We start from the raw sequence: 16,828 nt of genomic DNA, 5'->3' as shown, positions 1-16,828 counted from the left end.
CCAGCGCCCCCTAGAGGGAAAAGGCCCCGTGGCCCATTCCTCAGGAGCAGGCAGCTGGTTTTAATTTGAGCGTTCGTTTCCGGCTAACGTCATGGCAGCTCCCAAGAACACGGCAGATTTTCCCACCACAAGGACGTGCAGAACCCAGCTCCAGATGGTTCGCTTTCCGCAGCTCCGCCCGGGCGGCCACGGCCGGACCTGACTGTCTCATGCTGACAGAATCCCTTGGGTTACAGTCCCAACGATAGACCCCGACCGAGACCAGGGCCAGGCTCTGCCCAGACCCCGAGATCAGGGGCCTGTCGGGCCAGGTGCTGCCCAGACACTGGGTGGGACAAGCCCTGCCCCAAAGAGCTCACCGTCTAACCAAAGAAGGATTATCTCAGTTTTTCAGATGGGGAAACTGAGGCCCAGAGAGCCAACATGCCCACGTTGCCTGGGCGTGGAACTCAGCTCTCCTGAGTGTGTCCCCACCAGCGCCCAGCTCGCTTCCCTTGGGCCAGCAAGATGGGCTGCAAGGTGGCGTCACACCCCCACCGTCCCCTCCCTCTCCGAGCCGAATGCGGCCGGGCTGGCGGGACGGCACCGTGGGGCTGGGGGTGGCCGGTGACGCATCTGGCGGTGAGGCTGGGCCCTGGCAGCTGCTTCCTGGCCATGGGGTTGTTCACCGGTCTCTATTGGTAGTGGGTCCCAGCGCTGGGGGGCCTGGGAGCCAGGACTCCGATCCTATCCCCAGCATGGCACATTCATCCCAGGGCCACGGCGAACCTCCCCGGCCGCACGGCGGCTCATTCGTAGCCCAACCCCCCGGGCCCTTCATTTATTACAGCCCCCAACCTGTTGTCGCCTGTTTGACAGATGGGCACGACCCCCCCGAGTCCAGATTCCTGGTCCCCCTGTTCTAACCACCAGAGCCCACTCCCAGAGCCGGGGACAGAACCCACGAGTCCTGCCCCGTATAGGGTGTTGCTCGCTGGGTTGGATCGATGCTCTGGCAGGGCGGGAGCAGCTGCAGGCCCGGGCTGGGCACGGGGCTGGGCCTGGGGGGGTGGGACGGGGGGCCACGGAGTCTAACCCCTGGCACTGGGGGTCCCCAGCCAGAACAACGGCGGTTGCCCGTGGCTCCATACAGCCCGTGCTCAGCCGCCCTCTGTCAGGTCTGAACCGGTTTAAGGGCGTCCACACACAACGGTGCCCCACTCCCAATTGATTGAGGGGGGGGGGGGTGTCCCATCTCTCACTTGCTCTGGGCTGGTGTTCTAGTTGGTTGGGGTGAGACAGGTGTGTGCTGGGGGGCAGCGATGGATCCACTCTGGGGGTCCGTTGTTCGGAGGAAGGGGGCCAAGAGGTAAAGGGGCCACCCGTCCCCCCCCACACTCTTGCCTCTGAGCACCGGGCCCGGTCTGGGGGCAGCCCTTGTGCCTATCACTGGGTGGGGAGGGCTATTTGCATATGCATGAGCCTGGGGGCCAATGGGAGCAGGCTGAGGGACTCTTGCACCAAAAAAAGGGAGGGGTAGGTCAGGAAGGCTTATTTGCATATTAATGAGCCCAGCGGCCAATGGGAAGAGCCGGGGCGGGGGCTGAGGCCGTTTGTAAATAAAGGGAGGGACGGAGGGGGTTGCGGTCAATGCAGAGTTCATTTGCATATGCATGATCCCACAGCCAATGGGAGGGGAGCGGAGGGGCGCTGGGAAAGGCGCGGCCAATGTGGGGGGCGGGGGCCGTGAGACCTCGCGCCGAGGAGGGCGTGGCCGAGCGTGGGGCTCATTGGCATATTGATGAGGCGGGGGGCGTGGCCAGCGGCTGGAATGCTCCCGGGGCGGGGGAGGCGGCGCGTGCGTGCGACACTGTAACCGGGGGCCGGAGCCGGAGCCGGGGGCGGCCGGGGGGGGCCGCTCGGTGCCTGCGGAGCCAGCGCCCGGGTAAGGACTGGCCGGGGGGGGGTCCTGGGCTCCGATCCCCCCCCCGCGCCTTGTGCACGTCGCATCTGCCCCCCCGGGGGTGCAGCCCCCCCCCGCCATAATCAGCCTCGGAAAGGGGGGGGCTCAGCTCCGAAAATCCTGCCCGCCTCGGGCCGCCCCCTCCCGCAGTGGCGGCTGCACGGGGGGGGGGCTCTAGCAAAGCGGGACCCCCCCCTCCTCTCCCCTCCCTGCGTTTATTACAGATCCCATCTGGGGAGGGGGGGGTCACCCGACCGGGCGGGTTTATTAGCCTGCGGCCTGCAGCATGCTGGGGGGGGGGGTTCTGGGGGCCCCCCCACCCCCGGTGCTGGGTCCGGGCGGGGAGAGCAGCTGAGATGCCGAGGCCTGGCTTTGCCCCCCCCCCCCGATTGTTTTCTCCAAAGCCACATAAACGAGAGAGGGGTCTGTGTCCACCCCCCAGGGGTGCGTGGCTTTTGGGTCGCTCCCTTCCCTAGGCCTGCAGAAACTGGGGGGGTCTGGGCCGGGGGTCGGGATGGGGAATTTGATTGTTTTTTGCAGAGTTGGGGGGGCGTCAGTGCTGGGAAAAGGGAAATTCCCCCTCCGCCCCCCCAAAAGGAGGGAGCCGCGCCGGGGAGAAATGTGTCATTTATTTTTCTAGCGTTTTGCAGATCTGGCAGGACTGTGGTTCGGGGCCTTGGAAACCAGAGGCAGCCGCCGAGGGGGGGGCTGAGCGCTGGCAGATGGCGCAGGCTGGGCGATCGATCCAAGCCACGCGGGCGCGATCAGTCGCCCCAGGGCGCCGTGGAACTGGGGGGCGCCCATTTGCACAGCGCCCCGTCTGGCGCGCCTGACGCCGGTGGGTTACGCACCGGTTTTGGATCGGAATCTGAGGGCGAGGGGTGATGCTATCCGGGGGGGGCGATAAACTCTTGCAAGTTCGCGCGTCTCGACGGGGTGCGGACGGAAGCGGAGCTGGTGCCCGGGAGACCGGATTTAGGGTCTCCCCACGGCCGTGCCCTGGTGCCCACTTCTGCTGCAAAGAAACCACCCAAGGTCGGTGCCGGTTACCCGCCCGGGGCGGTTTCTTTCAGACACAGGAGACGGGGGTGTGGACCATCGGGGGGACCTCAGGCCGCCCCAGAACAGCCAGGGGAGCCCGGCGCACAGGGGAGCTGCTTCTGTGGAGTGCGTGGATGGGGAAGGGGCCTATATGCCCTCTCCTGAAAACAGCTAGTTCTTGGGGGCTGCCTCCACGTCTGGGGGTGACCGATCTTTTGCGGGATGTGCCTGTCCCGGCAGGGAAGGAGGAGATATTTGTCACACCCAAACCAAGGGGGCTTTCCCCAGTGCAACCCCCCCTTCCCTGACCCCTCTGATCTCTGGCTCCTTGCCCCGCAATTCCCAGGCTGGGGCGTGTTTGCGCTGGGAACAGGTGGCGGCTGCAGCCGGCCTGGGGATGTGAGAGTTTTGCTGGGGAAGCGAGGATGTGGCGTATCCCAGGCAATGATCAAAAGACCCCCCCCTTCCCCCCCAGCCGCTTGCCTTAATCATGCGGCCCCTGGATGCTCAGTGACTCAGGAGCCGGTGGAGGGGGGCAGGGGAGTGGATGGGTCTTTATTTTCCTGGCTGCTCCTGGGAGGCCTTGTTGCGGTACGGATTATTCCCCCGCCGCGCCCAGGCCTGGCTGCCCGGGACCCCGGGTGTCTGCGTCTGGCTGGGTGCAGGGGCCAGCACGAGGGGGAGCTGTGGGGACTGGGGCTCTGGGGTTCTACCTCAGCTCTGGGCAGGGGAGCCAGGCGTCCGGACTCCTGGGTTCGCTCCCCAGCGAGGCGGGGTCCAGGCGTCCGGACTCCTGGGTTCGCTCCCCAGCGAGGCGGGGTCCAGGCGTCCGGACTCCCGGGTTTGCTCCACATGAAGGGGCTCAGGGATGAAGTGGTTCCCAGGTCTCTGGCTCGCCGTTCTCCGGTCGCGGAGCAGGGGTGACGTCTGGGAAGTGCTTTGAGGGGCGTTAGAAGCGTCGTATTTCTGCACAGTCCGAACACACTGGAGCTTGGTCCAGGCCACGCCTGGAACAGCAGGGGAGAGCTCCCTGCATAAACAACTGCCCCGCCCCAGAGTCGGCTGCATCTCGGCGCCAGGCAAGGGGTCCCTGGATAACCGGCCCCTGCACCCCACCCCAGAGATAGATGCATCTCAGCGCCAGCTCCCTGGATAACCAGCCCCCGCACCCCACCCCAGAGACGGCTGCATCTTGGTACCGTTCAAGGGGGTCTCTGGATAACCGGCTCCCGCACCCCACCCCAGAGACGGCTGCGATTCATCCTGTCTAGTCTGTACGGAGGCTGGGATCTCGCCAGGGGCCGTCGGGCTCTGGCGCTGAACTCAGGCTAGGCCCGGATCTTCTGCAGCTCAGCTGGAGGGGACAGCAGGGCCATTCGTGGGGAAGACACTGGGCCAGGAGCCAGGACTCCTGGGTTCAATTCTCAGCTCTGCCACTGGCTCCCTGCACCTCCCGTTCCCCACCTTATGCTGGGAGCTCTCGGGGGAGTCCTGGCTCCAGCTCCCCCACGCCCCCGCTCTAACCACTAGACCCCCCTCCCCGCCAAGACCTGAGGATAGAACCCAGGAGTCCTGGCTCCCAGCCCTAGTCCCTACCTGCTTGATCACACTACTTCAGTAGGGATGTGGCCTGTTTCTCAGATCTCCTCCCTTCTGAATTCTCTCTCCCCACTGTGATTGCTCTGTGCCTTAGTTTCCCTGTGCAAATGGGGTGTGAATCCCTAGCTCTCTGCTGGGTCGTCCTCCCCGTGGATCCCAGAGCCCAGCCGGGGTGGAGAGCGGGGACCGGGGCCTGGAGCGGACGGTTGGCAGCGGGGCTGATGGGGCAGGGTGGGGGGCACTTGCCACGGGGGAGCGTACAGGAAGCGCTCCCATTCCCCGGCCCCTGGCAGAGACAACCGCAGAGATCCCCAGGGCCGGCCTGGCTGAGCTCAAGGAGCTGGGGGGCGGCTGGGTTCAAGGGGTCCCAGACGCCAGCCGGGAGCCGGCAGGAAGTTGGGAAACGATCTGGAATTATTAGCATCCGTTAGAGCCACATCGGAGGCCAGCTGCTGCTGGAGTCTCCAGCCAAAGGGGGTGGAGTGGAAGGGGAGTGGGGGCTAGAGGTTAGAGCTGGAGGGGGGGTCAGGGAGCCAGGACTCCTGGGTTCTCCCCCCAGCTCTGGAAGGAGAGTGGGGTCTAGTGGGTAGAGTGAGGGGAGATCTGGGAGGAGAGTGGGGTCTATTGGTTTTGGGAGGAGAGAGTCAGGATTCCTCGGTTCTATTCCAGGCTGTCGATAAGTCACTGTGGGGTAGGTCACGTCCCGTGACTCAGTTTCCCTGTGACCAGCATAGCTCCCTCCCAAGGAGCTTGTGGGGCTGGATTGATCCACCAAATGGGGTCAGGAGCTTTGGGCCGAAGTTGCCTTGGGGAGGGGGGTTGGTGCCCTGCCAGGTACCCACAGAAATGCAGCTCCGCCCAGCCCACCCTGCGTGGCCTCATCTGGAGCTGATCAAGGACGGGGGCCGGCCTCGGAGCCCCCCGGAGCTGCCCCCGCGGGCAGGGCTGTGTCCCAGGCCAGAGCAGGCCCCCAAGCTCGGCTCTGCTCTGGGGTCCCTGCCGGGGGGGGGGGGAACGGCACTGGCAGGCGACTGGCACGGCGGGGGGGTCTCCTGGTGTCCCCGGAGTGGAGCCGAGCCCCCAGAGCTGTGGGCGGGGGCAGACGATGCCAGCGGCTGTGCGGCACGGATCCCTGGGCGAGGCGTCCGCTTGGCTCTGCTCCGTGGGCACGGTCTGGACCGGGTCCCCCCAGCTCCTCCCCCGCTTCCCGCAGGGCTGAGAGCTGGGCACCGGCGGGGCAGCGTCAGCCCCATGGGGGGGCGTGAATGGGAATATTTATCTCCCCCTCCCGGAGCTGGGGGAGCTCAGCCCTTCAGGGGGTGGGCAGGCTGGTCTGTTATTGTAGGGTCTGCGGGGGCTGGTCTGTTATTGTAGGGTCTCTGGGTGGGGGGCTGCAGCTGGTCTGGTATTGATTTGATTCTCGCTAGTTTCACTTTGAATTCCAGTCCCTCCTGCCCCCACTTCCCCCCCGCCCCGGCCCCCCGACACTGTCCAGCCTGGTCTGATTTGTCGGAGCCAGGACCCCGCCCCCGCCAGGAGAACTCGCCCTGCGCTTGATTTCACCCAGGCTGCTGCTGACGGGGGTAGGGGGGACTTGCCCCCCATTCTGTGGGAAGACACCCCACATTCCCTTAGCCTGCTGGGGGGGGCGTCTTTTCCCCCTCCCCCAAGGGCTCAACACCCCAGCTCCCCGTGGCCGGACACCCCACGCTCGAGGGGGTGGGGGTATTTAGGGGGAGCAGGTGGGGGGTGTTCAGGAGATCGGGTGTGCAGGGAGGTGGGGGGCTGGGCAGGGGAGGGGGGGCGGGGAAGCAGCTGAGGAAACAAACCCCCTTGGCCAAATGTTTGCCGGGCCCTGACCTCCCCGCACGGCTCCAGCTGGTGTTGCGGGGGGGAGGACAGCTGTCCAGAGCCCTGTGCTGGTTCGGGGCAGCTGCCTCCCTCAGGGGAGGGGGGTTACCATGGGGCTGCCCCCCCCCCCGCGGCCTTTTGTTCTGGCCGCCCTCGGTTGTCTGGGGCTGAGTTTAAATCAAGACCCCGATGCGGGCCTGGCCCCTCCCCCCCATTGCAGTCCTGGCCCCTCCCCCCAGGACTTCACCCCCCTAAAACACAGGCCTGGCCCCTACCCTTCCCTCCCCATCTTCCCCACTCCCCCTCCAACGCAGGCCTTGCCTCCCCTTGGCCCCATCACCCCACTGCCCCCCCAGCCCCCAAAGAGCCAGCCCTGTCCCACCCCCCAGCCCACCCCCTCCCTGTCCCCCCCCAGGAGTCCCCCCAGCCCAACCTGCCACAGCCCCCCCGTCTCCAGCCCCGACAATCTGCTTTGGGGGGGTTCAGGCCAAGTCGGTTTGGGGGGTGGGGGGTTCCATCTTGGCCCCTTTTGTGCCCCTTGTTAGGAGCTGGGGGGGCATCGTGTGGGGCACAGGCCAGCTCGGCACAGAGGGGCCCACAGCAGATGCCCTCTGTGAGGGAGGCTGGGGGGGAAGGGGTTATATAGGTCCGTAGCACCACCCCGCCCTGCCAGGGCCCCGCAGCCCCCCTCCCTCCCCCGTGCTGTTCGTGTTTCGGGCACACCCTGAACCTTCCTGCATTTCGGGGCACCAGGGGCTGATGAGTGGGGGGAGCCCAGCTCGGGGAGGGAGGGGCTGAGTGTCTCCCAGGGGTGAAGAGGCAGCTCATGCGAACTGGGGGGGACCCCCGGAGATGGGGTGCACATTCCCAGAGTGATCCTTGTGTCTGTCCACATTGGCAGCTCCTGAGGGCAGTCCTGGCTCCCTGCCCCCCCGCTCTAACCACTAGCGCCCACTCCCCTCCCAGAGCTGGGAGAGAACCCAGGCGTCCTGGCTCCCAGCCCCCCTCCTCTAACCACTAGCCCCCACTCCCCTCCCAGAGCTGGGGCGAGAACCCAGGCATCCTGGCTCCCTGCCCCCCATTCTAAGCACTAGCCCCCCCCGAGCTGGGAGAGAACCCAGGCGTCCTGTTTGCAGTGGGGGCCCCCGGCCTCACGCCCGTCTCCCCCAGGCCCGGCGTGGCGCGATGAACAAGCTCCGGCAGAGCCTGCGGCGGAAGAAGCCGGCCTACGCGCCCGAGGCCAGCCGGCCTCACCAGTGGCAGGCGGACGAGGAGGCCGTTCGCCGGGGCAAGTGCAGCTTCCCTGTGCGGGTGAGTCCACCGGGCGGGGGGCTCTCGCACGCCCGGCGCACTCCTGTGTGCGAGCGGCTGTCACACACACGTGCCCAGCAGGGTGCCCACCAGTCCGGGGAGGTCGCACGCTCGGCTCGCACGGCCGGCACACGGGGGTTGTGTTCTCAGCTTGCACGTGTGGGCAGTGGAGAGGCACAGGCTGGGGGGTTGCACGCTTGGCTTGCACGCCTACGTTTGCAGTAGCTCCCCTGGGAGGCACACGCGTGTGCCCCGGATTTGCACATCCCTATCTCGCACACGTGGGCCTGCTCAGCTCCTCCCCCTCCCTGCGGGGAACCCGGGGGTGGCGCTGGGCATGGTGGGTGACGGGGCACTTGGGCCTTGCCTTGGGGGGTGGCCTGGCTCTGACCTCTGCCCCCCGCAGTACCTGGGCCACGCGGAGGTGGAGGAGTCCCGGGGGATGCACGTGTGTGAAGAGGCCGTGAAGAAGCTGAAAACAGTGAGTGCAGCTGGCCTGGGGGCTGGGGGGGCAGATCTAGGCCAGATGCCCCCACTGGGGGCCCCCAGCACCTCCTCCTTCAACCCCCCTCTCCATCCTGAGTTTCCCAGCACCCCCTTCAACTCCCAGCCACCCCGAGTTCACCAGCACCCCCTTCAGCCCCCACCAAGTTAACCAGCACCCCCCCAGCCACCCATCATCATCCCCCCATTAATCTCCCCCCAGCCTTGAGGGCACTAATGGATTTCTCCATTCTTTGAAGTGGTTCCCCCCAGCCTGGGACTCTGCCCCACCCCCATGGGGCAGAGGGCTCAGGAGCGAGGGATGGGCTGGGGGGGTTTCTAGTGTCCCACCACTGACACCCCCCCCCGGTTGCAGAGCGGGCGCAAGTCGGTGAAGTCGGTTCTGTGGGTGTCAGCCGACGGGCTGCGGGTCGTGGACGACAAAACAAAGGTACGGGGGTGGGGGGAGGGACTGGGGATTGTGGGGGGCACGGCTGGGGGGGTTATGGGACGGTTGGGAGCCGTGGGGGGGTCCTGCCACCCCCCAGCCCCCATGGTCTCAGTGGGAGTCCCGTGGACGTGCGGTGTCTCCCCCTGGGCTGAGGCGGGAGGGAAGCGGGGGGGGGATGAGCTGCCCCTGTCTCATGCCCCCCCCCCCAGGATCTCATCGTCGACCAGACCATTGAGAAGGTTTCGTTCTGCGCCCCCGACCGCAACTTCGACAAGGCCTTTTCCTACATCTGCCGCGACGGCACCGCCCGCCGCTGGATCTGCCACTGCTTCCTGGCCCTCAAGGACTCGGTGCGTGGCCCCCTGGCACGCCCCCCCCGCCCCGGCATGCCCCCGGCATGCCCCCCCGGCACGCCCCCCCGCCCTGGCACGCCCCCGGCATGCCCCCCCGCCCTGGCATGCCCCGCCCACAGCCCCCGGCACGCCCCCCCCGCCCTGGCATGCCCCGCCCACAGCCCCCGGCACGCCCCCGGCACGCCCTGCCCTGGTGCCCCCCCCGCCCTGGCATGCCCCACCCACAGCCCCCGGCACACCCCCCCCCGCCCCGGCACGCCCCTAACACCCGCGCTCGCTGGGTCTCGCATGTGCCCCTTTGCCTGCTCATGTTCCACTGCGCCCACTCGTGCCCCCCCCGACCAGCCCCTGCCCCCCCCGACCGGCCCCTGCCCCCCCTGACCAGGCTCTGCCCCCTGCCGCAGGGCGAGCGGCTGAGTCACGCCGTGGGCTGCGCCTTCGCCGCCTGCCTGGAGCGCAAGCAGAAGCGGGAGCAGGAGTGCGGCGTGACGGCCTCCTTCGGTGCCAACCGGACCAGCTTCGCCCGCCAGGGCTCCTTCCGCGCCCCAGCCGCCCGCCCGCCGGACAGCCAGAAAGGTGACCGGGGCGCCGCCCCCCCGCGCCCTCACTCCTGACCAGCTCCGCCCCCCAGTCTGCCCCCCGTGTCTCCCGTCCCCCCAGCTCCACCCCCTGTGCCCCCCGTCCCCTCAGCTCCTGACCAGCTCCGCCCCCCAGTCTGCCCCCCGTGTCTCCCGTCCCCCCAGCTCCAACCCTGTGCCCCCCATCCCCCCCGCGCCCTCACTCCTGACCAGCTCCGCCCCCCAGTCTGCCCCCCGTGTCTCCCGTCCCCCCAGCTCCAACCCTGTGCCCCCCATCCCCCCCGCGCCCTCACTCCTGACCAGCTCCGCCCCCCAGTCTGCCCCCCGTGTCTCCCGTCTCCCCAACTCCACCCCCTGTGCCCCCCGTCCCCTCAGCTCCTGACCAGCTCCGCCCCCCAGTCTGCCCCCCGTGTCTCCCGTCCCCCCAGCTCCACCCCCTGTGCCCCCCGTCCCCTCAGCTCCTGACCAGCTCCGCCCCCCAGTCTGCCCCCCGTGTCTCCCTTCCCCCCAGCTCCAACCCTGTGCCCCCCGTCTCCCCCGCGCCCTCAGCTCCTGACCAGCTCTGCCCCCCGTGTCTCCCTTCCCCCCAACTCCACCCCCTATGCCCCCTGTCCCCCCCGCGCCCTCAGCTCCTGACCAGCTCTGCCCCCCAGCTCCGCCCCCCGTGTCTCCCTTCCCCCCGTCCCCTCAGCTCCACCTCCCGTCCCCCCCCGTGCCCTCAGCTCCTGACCAGCTCCACCCCCCCAGCTCCACCCCTCATGCCCCCCGACCCCCCAGTACCCTCCGGGTTCCTACCCTGCCCAACTCTCCCCCACCCCCCAATACCCTCAGCTCCTGACCATCTCCGTCCCCCAGCTCTGCCCCCCGTGTCTCTCGTCCCCCCAGCTCCACCCCCTATGCCCCCCGTCCCCCCGTGCCCGCAGCTCCTGACCATCTCTGCCCCCTCTCCCCCCCACCCCTCTGAGTACCTGCCCCCCCAATACCCCAGCTTCTGACCATCTCTGCCCCCCATCCCTGCCCAGCTCTAACCCCCCCCCAGGTAGCCGCCCCACTCTGAGTCCCGCCCAGCCCCCCCTTTGCATGCTGGGCGGGGGCCACTCCTGGTCTGAGGTGGGGGGACTTGAATGTGTGGGGGGAGGGACGGAGGTTCGTGGGGGAGGGGGCCGTCCTGGGGGGAGGAGCCGAGGGCACCGGGGGGGGGGCGTGGTGGGGGGTCCACGGGGGGTCTCACCCCGACTCTCTCCGCCAGCGGAGGCCGCCCCCGCCGCCACCCCCTCGGCGCCCCCCGGCCCCGCCCAGCCGGGCAGCGTCTCCCCGCCGCAGGGGGCCCCCTCGCCGGCGGAGAAGGGGGAGGGGGGCCCCCAGCACGCCATCCCGCGTCGCCACGCGCCCCTGGAGCAGCTGGTGCGGCAAGGCTCCTTCCGCGGCTTCCCCGCCCTCAGCCAGAGGAACTCGCCCTTCAAACGCCAGCTCTCGCTGCGGCTCAGCGACCTGCCCTCCACCCTGCAGCGCACGGGGGGCTTCCCGGCCCGGGGCGCCGGTGAGCCGGGGGCAGGAGGGGGAGCTGGGGGGCCGGGGGGCTGGGGGGGGGCTGGGGGGGCCGGGCATGGGGCCGGGTGGGGGTACTTGGACCCTAGGGGTGGTATCTTGGCTTCCGGCCCTTTAAGAGATGGGGGGCGTGGGGAGCCCCAGAGGGAGGGGGGGTGGTTTGCTCCGAGTTGCCCCCCCCAACTCTGCTCCCCACCCCACCCCCAGTGCCGGAGCTGGAGTCGACCCCGCCCGGCGACAGCGACGGGATCAGTGCCCTCTGCAGCCAGATCGATGCCTCCTTCGCCCGCCCGCCCGCCGACCCCTTCAGCCCCACGGCCACCGACGGCATCGCCTCCCCCCCCGCGGGGCTCCCCCAAGGTACGGGCCCCCCCTCTGTGCCCACTCCCTGTGCCACGCCCCCCCGGGTACACCCCTGGGGTGCCAGGCCCCTTCTGCCGCGCCACTCTCCTGCCCGGGGATCCCGCCCGGGGATGCCCCATACCCCCACTGTGCCAAGGGCACAGGGACAAGCCGTCCCCCGAGGGAAACCCCTATATAACCAGCCCCTGCCCCCCACCCCAGAGAAAGCCGATCTCAGCGCAGGGTGGGGGGTCCCTGGGGAGCCAGCCCCCCCGTCGCCCTGCCCTGGCATTGGCATGCGGCTCGCTCCTGACGTGGGTTTTTCTCCTCGCCCGCAGAGCCGGCCGCCTGGGGCGAGCCGGGGTCGGGGGCCCCCCCGCCGGCCCCCCCGTTCCAGCCCGGACACAAGCGGACCCCGTCGGAGGCCGAGCGCTGGCTGGAGGAGGTGGCCCAGACGGTCAAAGCTCAGCAGCTGGCCCCTTCCACGGCACCCGTGCCCACGGCCCTGCCCGCCACGCTGCCCCCCTACCCCGTGAGCTACGCCGCCGCGCCCGCCCCCGTGGGCATCTTCCGGCCGCCCCACATGCAGCCGGCCCACGTGCCCGCGGGGGCCTACCCACTGGCCGGGCCCTACGGGGCGCCCAGCATGCCCGTGGTGGGCATCACCCCCTCCCAGATGGTGGCCAACGTCTTCTGCTCCACTGCCCAGCTGCCGCCCTCGAACTCGGGGGGCAAGGCCGGCTCCTTCCCCCCTGCGCTGCGGGGCCCCGTGCTGCCCCCTCCCCCCCAGGCCCGGCCCAAGTCCGGCGGCGCCGCCCCCTGGCCCCCGGAGCCGGGCCAGCCGGGGGCCACAGCCCCCCCGCCCAAGCCAGACCCCTTTGAGGCTCAGTGGGCGGCGCTGGGGGCCAAGCCCCCCGGGGGGGCCGACCCAGTCAACCCCTTCGCCGGAGACCTGCAGAAAACCTTTGAGATCGAGCTGTGAGCTGGGGGGGGCCACCTGGGTCCCCGAGCCCCCCACTATGGAACTGACTATGGGGCCAGGTAGAGGTGGGGGATGTACGGAGACCCCCCCACCCCAGCGGAACCTGGGTCACCAGCTCCTTGTCAAATGGGGGGCAGCCTGGGGAGGGGCCCCCAGGACTGCTCCCCCCCGCCCGCCCGCACCAGCTTTGCTGCTGGGGGCTTTGCCGGGGGGCCAATGCGGGGCTGAGCGTGGGTCCCAGTCCCTGGAGGTGGGGCTGGGGTCTGCTGAAGTGGGGGGGGGAGTGTGGGGGTGAGGAGCCTTTCCTCCCCCCGGTGATGAAATGGTTAACAGGTCCCTAGCTGGCTGGCTGCAAAGGGGGAGGGATCCTGGGCTGTACGTTTTGGGGGTCTGGACCAGGGAGCACCCCCCAGATCCGGGGGTGATCAGGGCTAACCCCCCCCCCGAGTCTTGTGGTCAGACCTGCAGAGATGAGGCCCCGCGGACCTGGGGGCAGGTGGTGGGGGGCTGAGCGGAGGGAAAATGGGGTCCTGGGGGCCGGAATTGGCCTCCCCTGCAGGGAGCTGCCTCGGGGGCAGGGGGTTTGGTTCTGGCCTTTCCGACCCCATAGGCCTCTGCTGCAGCAGTGGGGGGGGTCACGATGCACCAGCACCACCTACTGGAGGGTGCTGTGGCCCCCCGGGTCCCTCAGCGTGGCCCAGAGGGGGAGTCTGGGGGGAGGGGCAAAGCAGGGGTGATGCTAACCCTAAATCTTCTGCGGGGAGCTTCCCCCCCATAGGAAAAAACACCCAGGGCTGGAGCTTTTCCTGCCCAGACCCCTGGCTGGGCCTGGCCTGGGGGGGGTCTCAGGGGCCCTTGGCCAAGCGGGGCGGGGGGGTTGTTCCTGGCTCTAATTTATTGTCTTTGATTTTTAGTTCGGGGGCAGGGATGTGGGGGGGCGGATCATGGTGAAGATGGGGGAGGGGCTCAGGCCAGGGTGGGATGGACGGACAGACGGGCAGTGCCCCAGATGCCCCCCCCAGCTGTCTGCCCTGATCCTGCCACAAGTCAAAGCCCGTGGGGGGGGGGGTGCATTGAAGTGGCAGCTTGTCCCCGACCTGCTGGGCTGATGTAGGGGGGATATTGTGGGAACTGGGGGGGGGCCTGGAGTGGGGGGACCAGACACCCCTCCCACAGGCTGTGTGGGGTCAGGGGCAGGGCCGGACCCCTGGGGGGCACCTGAGGCCTCTCATCCGCCCCACGGCCTGAGCAGCGTGGCCTGGATTCGCCCCCCCGTGGGCACCACCCGGAGGTGCTTCGTGGGCCCCGGGGGGCTGGGGCTGCGGGGGGGGGTGCAGGCTGGCCGTGCCCCACCGCTGGGGCGGGGGGGGAGCCCTGGGGCGGGGGGGGCAGAGCCACGTTGTAGGTGCACAGAGCCCTGGGGCAGGTGCTGGGGTGCGGGGAGGGGGAGGCAGCTGCTGTCCTGCCCCCCCCCCAGCCCTCCGGCTGGCACGGGCCCTGCACCGACCCCCAGGAGGCGACACCGGCCGGGGGGGGGGGGCGGGGGAGATTTTCTATCTTTATTTCCACACGTTTTGTATCTAAAATCCCCCCCCCCCCGCCCCGCGTTTGTATGACAGAAATAACTGCCAATAAAGCTACCCTCTGCTGCCGGCTGGTGCCCTGCGCCGGGCGGGGGCCATTCAGCTAAGACCCCCCCAGCAGCGGATCGGGATCGCGTCAGGTGTCCCGGCCCCTGGGGGTGGGGGGCGCCACAGCGGGAATTGCCCTGGGTCCAGCTGCAAGATCCCCCCCCCCCGCCCCACCCCAGAGGTGGCTGCATCTCCATACTGGGCAAGCAGGTGCCATATAACACCCCCCCCCGCGCTTCACCCCAGCATCTCAGCACCAGGAAGAGGGGCCCCCTATAAGCAGCCCCCACAGGACCCCCCACGGGGCAGGGGGCTGTTCCTCTGGGGGGAGCTAGGGAGCCACCTGCCCCGGCCCCAGCTCATGGGGAGCACTGCCCCCCCTCCAGCACCTCCCATTCACCTGCTGGGGGGACTGGACCCGGGGCCTGTCCCCTCTGGGGGGCGCCGGCTCCCACCCGGCTCCAGGGCAGGGACTGGCTGGCTCAGGGGGGCCGGGAATGGGGCAGGGTCTGTCCCCTCCAGGGGGCGCCAGCCATGGGGTGTGATGATTCTGCTGGGTCTCAGCCCACAGCGATGAGGCCGGGGGGACCGGAGTCCAGCCCTATGGATCTCCCCACGGCACCCTCACCTGGCCGGGCCTGGGAGAAGGCCCTGCAGCCCCCTGTGGCTCGGGCACGGGCCTGGTCTGGCTAGATGATAAAACATCCCCCGAGTCCCCCCACTCGCACCCTGCCCGCCACCCCCATCTGCATCCCTCAGGTTACCCCTCTCCTGGGACCCCCCTCCTCCCCCTGGCAGGACCCCCCTTGCCTGTGCCCGCCCCACCCCAGGGCAGATGTGCCAAATCTCCGGCTGCCCCACGGAGCCCTGGGGGCCCCGGTTCCTGAACCAGAACCAGTGGCTGGGTCGCGCCCGGCCACGTGCCAGGCCGGGTGCCGTGGGGCTCGTGGGATGTGGATGGTGCCAGGCGGGCACAGGCCATGCTGCCTTGGCACGGCACACGGCCCCCAGGGCTCCGTCACCCCTGCACCCCCCAGGCATGGCCCATCCAGCCCCCCCAAGGCACTGGCCGTGCCCCCCCCGGCGAGGGGGGTGCTCTGCTGGGGGTGTGGGAATGCTGCTATGGTAACTGCCCCCCAGCGAGTGGTTTGGGACCCACGGGGGGCCTTCCCCTGCCCAGGGGAACTGTCGGGGGGAGCCATGGCCCAGGGGTCGCAGCCGGCTTCGGGGCAGCTCTGCGGGAGATGTGGGGGTTAGAGAAAGGAGGCTGCAAGGGGGGGCAGACGGGGGGTCCCACACCACCCAGCACTCCCGAGCCAGCCCCTGCCCTGGACCCCTTGGGGCCTCCTAGGGGGCAAGGCCCTGTGCCCCATTCCTTGCCCCCCTGACCCTGCCAGCCTCTGCCCTGGGCCCCCCCAGCGCTCCCTAGGGGGCAGGGCCCTGTGCCCCATTCCCTGCCCCCCCGACCAAGCCAGCCTCTGCCCTGGGCCCGCCCAGCGCTCCCTAGGGGGCAGGGCCCTGGGCCCCATTCCCTGCCCCCCTGACCCTGCCAGCCTCTGCCCTGGGCCCCCCCAATGCTCCCTAGGGGGCAGGGCCCTGTGCCCCATTTCCTGCCCCCCGGACCCTGCCAGCCTCTGCCCTGGGCCCCCCCAGCGCTCCCTAGGGGGCAGGGCCCTGTGCCCCATTCCCTGCCCCCCCGACCCTGCCAGCCTCTGCCCTGGGCCCCCCAGCACCCCCTAGAGAGGAAAGGTGGGTGGGCGGGTGGATATGGGGGCAGCGAGATGGTTGGGGGGAAGAGAAGAGAAGGGAGCGGGTCTGTCACACTGGGGGCAGCGGTGGGGGTCTGTGTTGGGAGAAGGGGGGACTCCAGGGGGCTGGGGGGGGATGCAGCTGCCGCACCTAGTTCTCATCCAGCAACAGGAAACGCCCCACTTACCCCTCCCCCAGCCTGGCCCCCAAACTGGATACAGCTCCCACCTCCGCAAGACACCCTCCCAACTCCCCCGCCAGGCCAGGGGGCCCCCCAGCTCTGCCGGTGCCCCTCACTCCTGACCCGCAGCCCCCTGGTCCCCCGCAGCTCTGCCGGTGCCCCTCACTCCCGACCCGCAGCCCCCTGCTCCCCCCCGAGCTCTGCCGGTGCCCCTCACTCCCGATCCGCAGCCCCCTGCTCCCGCCCCCAACTCTGCCGGTGCCCCTCACTCCCGACCCGCAGCCCCCTGCTCCCCCCCAGCTCTGCCGGTGCCCCTCACTCCCGACCCGCAGCCCCCTGCTCCCGCCCCCAACTCTGCCGGTGCCCCTCACTCCCGACCCGCAGCCCCCTGGTCCCCCGCAGCTCTGCCGGTGCCCCTCACTCCCGACCCGCAGCCCCCTGCTCCCCCCCAGCTCTGCCGGTACCCCTCACTCCCGACCCGCAGCCCCCTGCTCCCCCCCGAGCTCTGCCGGTGCCCCTCACTCCCGATCCGCAGCCCCCTGCTCCCGCCCCCAACTCTGCCGGTGCCCCTCACTCCCGACCCGCAGCCCCCTGCTCCCCCCCAGCTCTGCCGGTGCCCCTCACTCCCGACCCGCAGCCCCCTGCTCCCCCCCAGCTCTGCCGGTGCCCCTCACTCCCGACCCGCAGCCCCCTGCTCCCCCGCAGATCTGCTGGTGCCCCTCACTCCCGACCCGCAGCCCCCTGCTCCCCCCCAGCTCTGCCGGTGCCCCTCACTCCCGACCCGTC

The 16,828-nt window shown here is 69.7% G+C and overlaps 1 protein-coding gene across 3 annotated transcripts; it reads left to right on the top strand.

The window, feature by feature from the left end:
* Positions 1-1,824: 1,824 nt before the first annotated feature.
* On the top strand, positions 1,825-13,859 carry NUMBL (NUMB like endocytic adaptor protein). Of its 3 annotated transcripts, XM_084612394.1 has the most exons (10): positions 1,855-1,924; positions 2,593-2,780; positions 7,604-7,744; positions 8,151-8,225; positions 8,604-8,678; positions 8,888-9,028; positions 9,436-9,607; positions 10,859-11,149; positions 11,365-11,517; positions 11,838-13,859. In XM_084612394.1, the coding sequence occupies exons 3-10, from the start codon at positions 7,619-7,621 to the stop codon at positions 12,479-12,481; spliced, it is 1,677 nt and encodes a 558-aa protein (XP_084468520.1). In that variant the 5' UTR covers positions 1,855-1,924; positions 2,593-2,780; positions 7,604-7,618; the 3' UTR covers positions 12,482-13,859. The 3 variants fall into 3 exon arrangements, with proteins under 3 accessions (XP_084468519.1, XP_084468518.1, XP_084468520.1); XM_084612393.1 differs by lacking the exon at positions 2,593-2,780 and having other exon boundaries at positions 1,825-1,924; XM_084612392.1 differs by lacking the exon at positions 2,593-2,780 and having other exon boundaries at positions 1,835-1,924; positions 7,570-7,744.
* The last annotated feature ends 2,969 nt before the right edge of the window (positions 13,860-16,828 follow it).

Source organism: Lepidochelys olivacea, assembly GCF_965140295.1.
Source record: "Lepidochelys olivacea isolate rLepOli2 genome assembly, chromosome: 23".
In the NCBI taxonomy this organism is placed as follows: domain Eukaryota; kingdom Metazoa; phylum Chordata; order Testudines; family Cheloniidae; genus Lepidochelys; species Lepidochelys olivacea.
The sequence above is the reverse complement of the archived record's forward strand: the minus strand, read 5'-3'. Positions and strand labels throughout refer to the sequence as shown.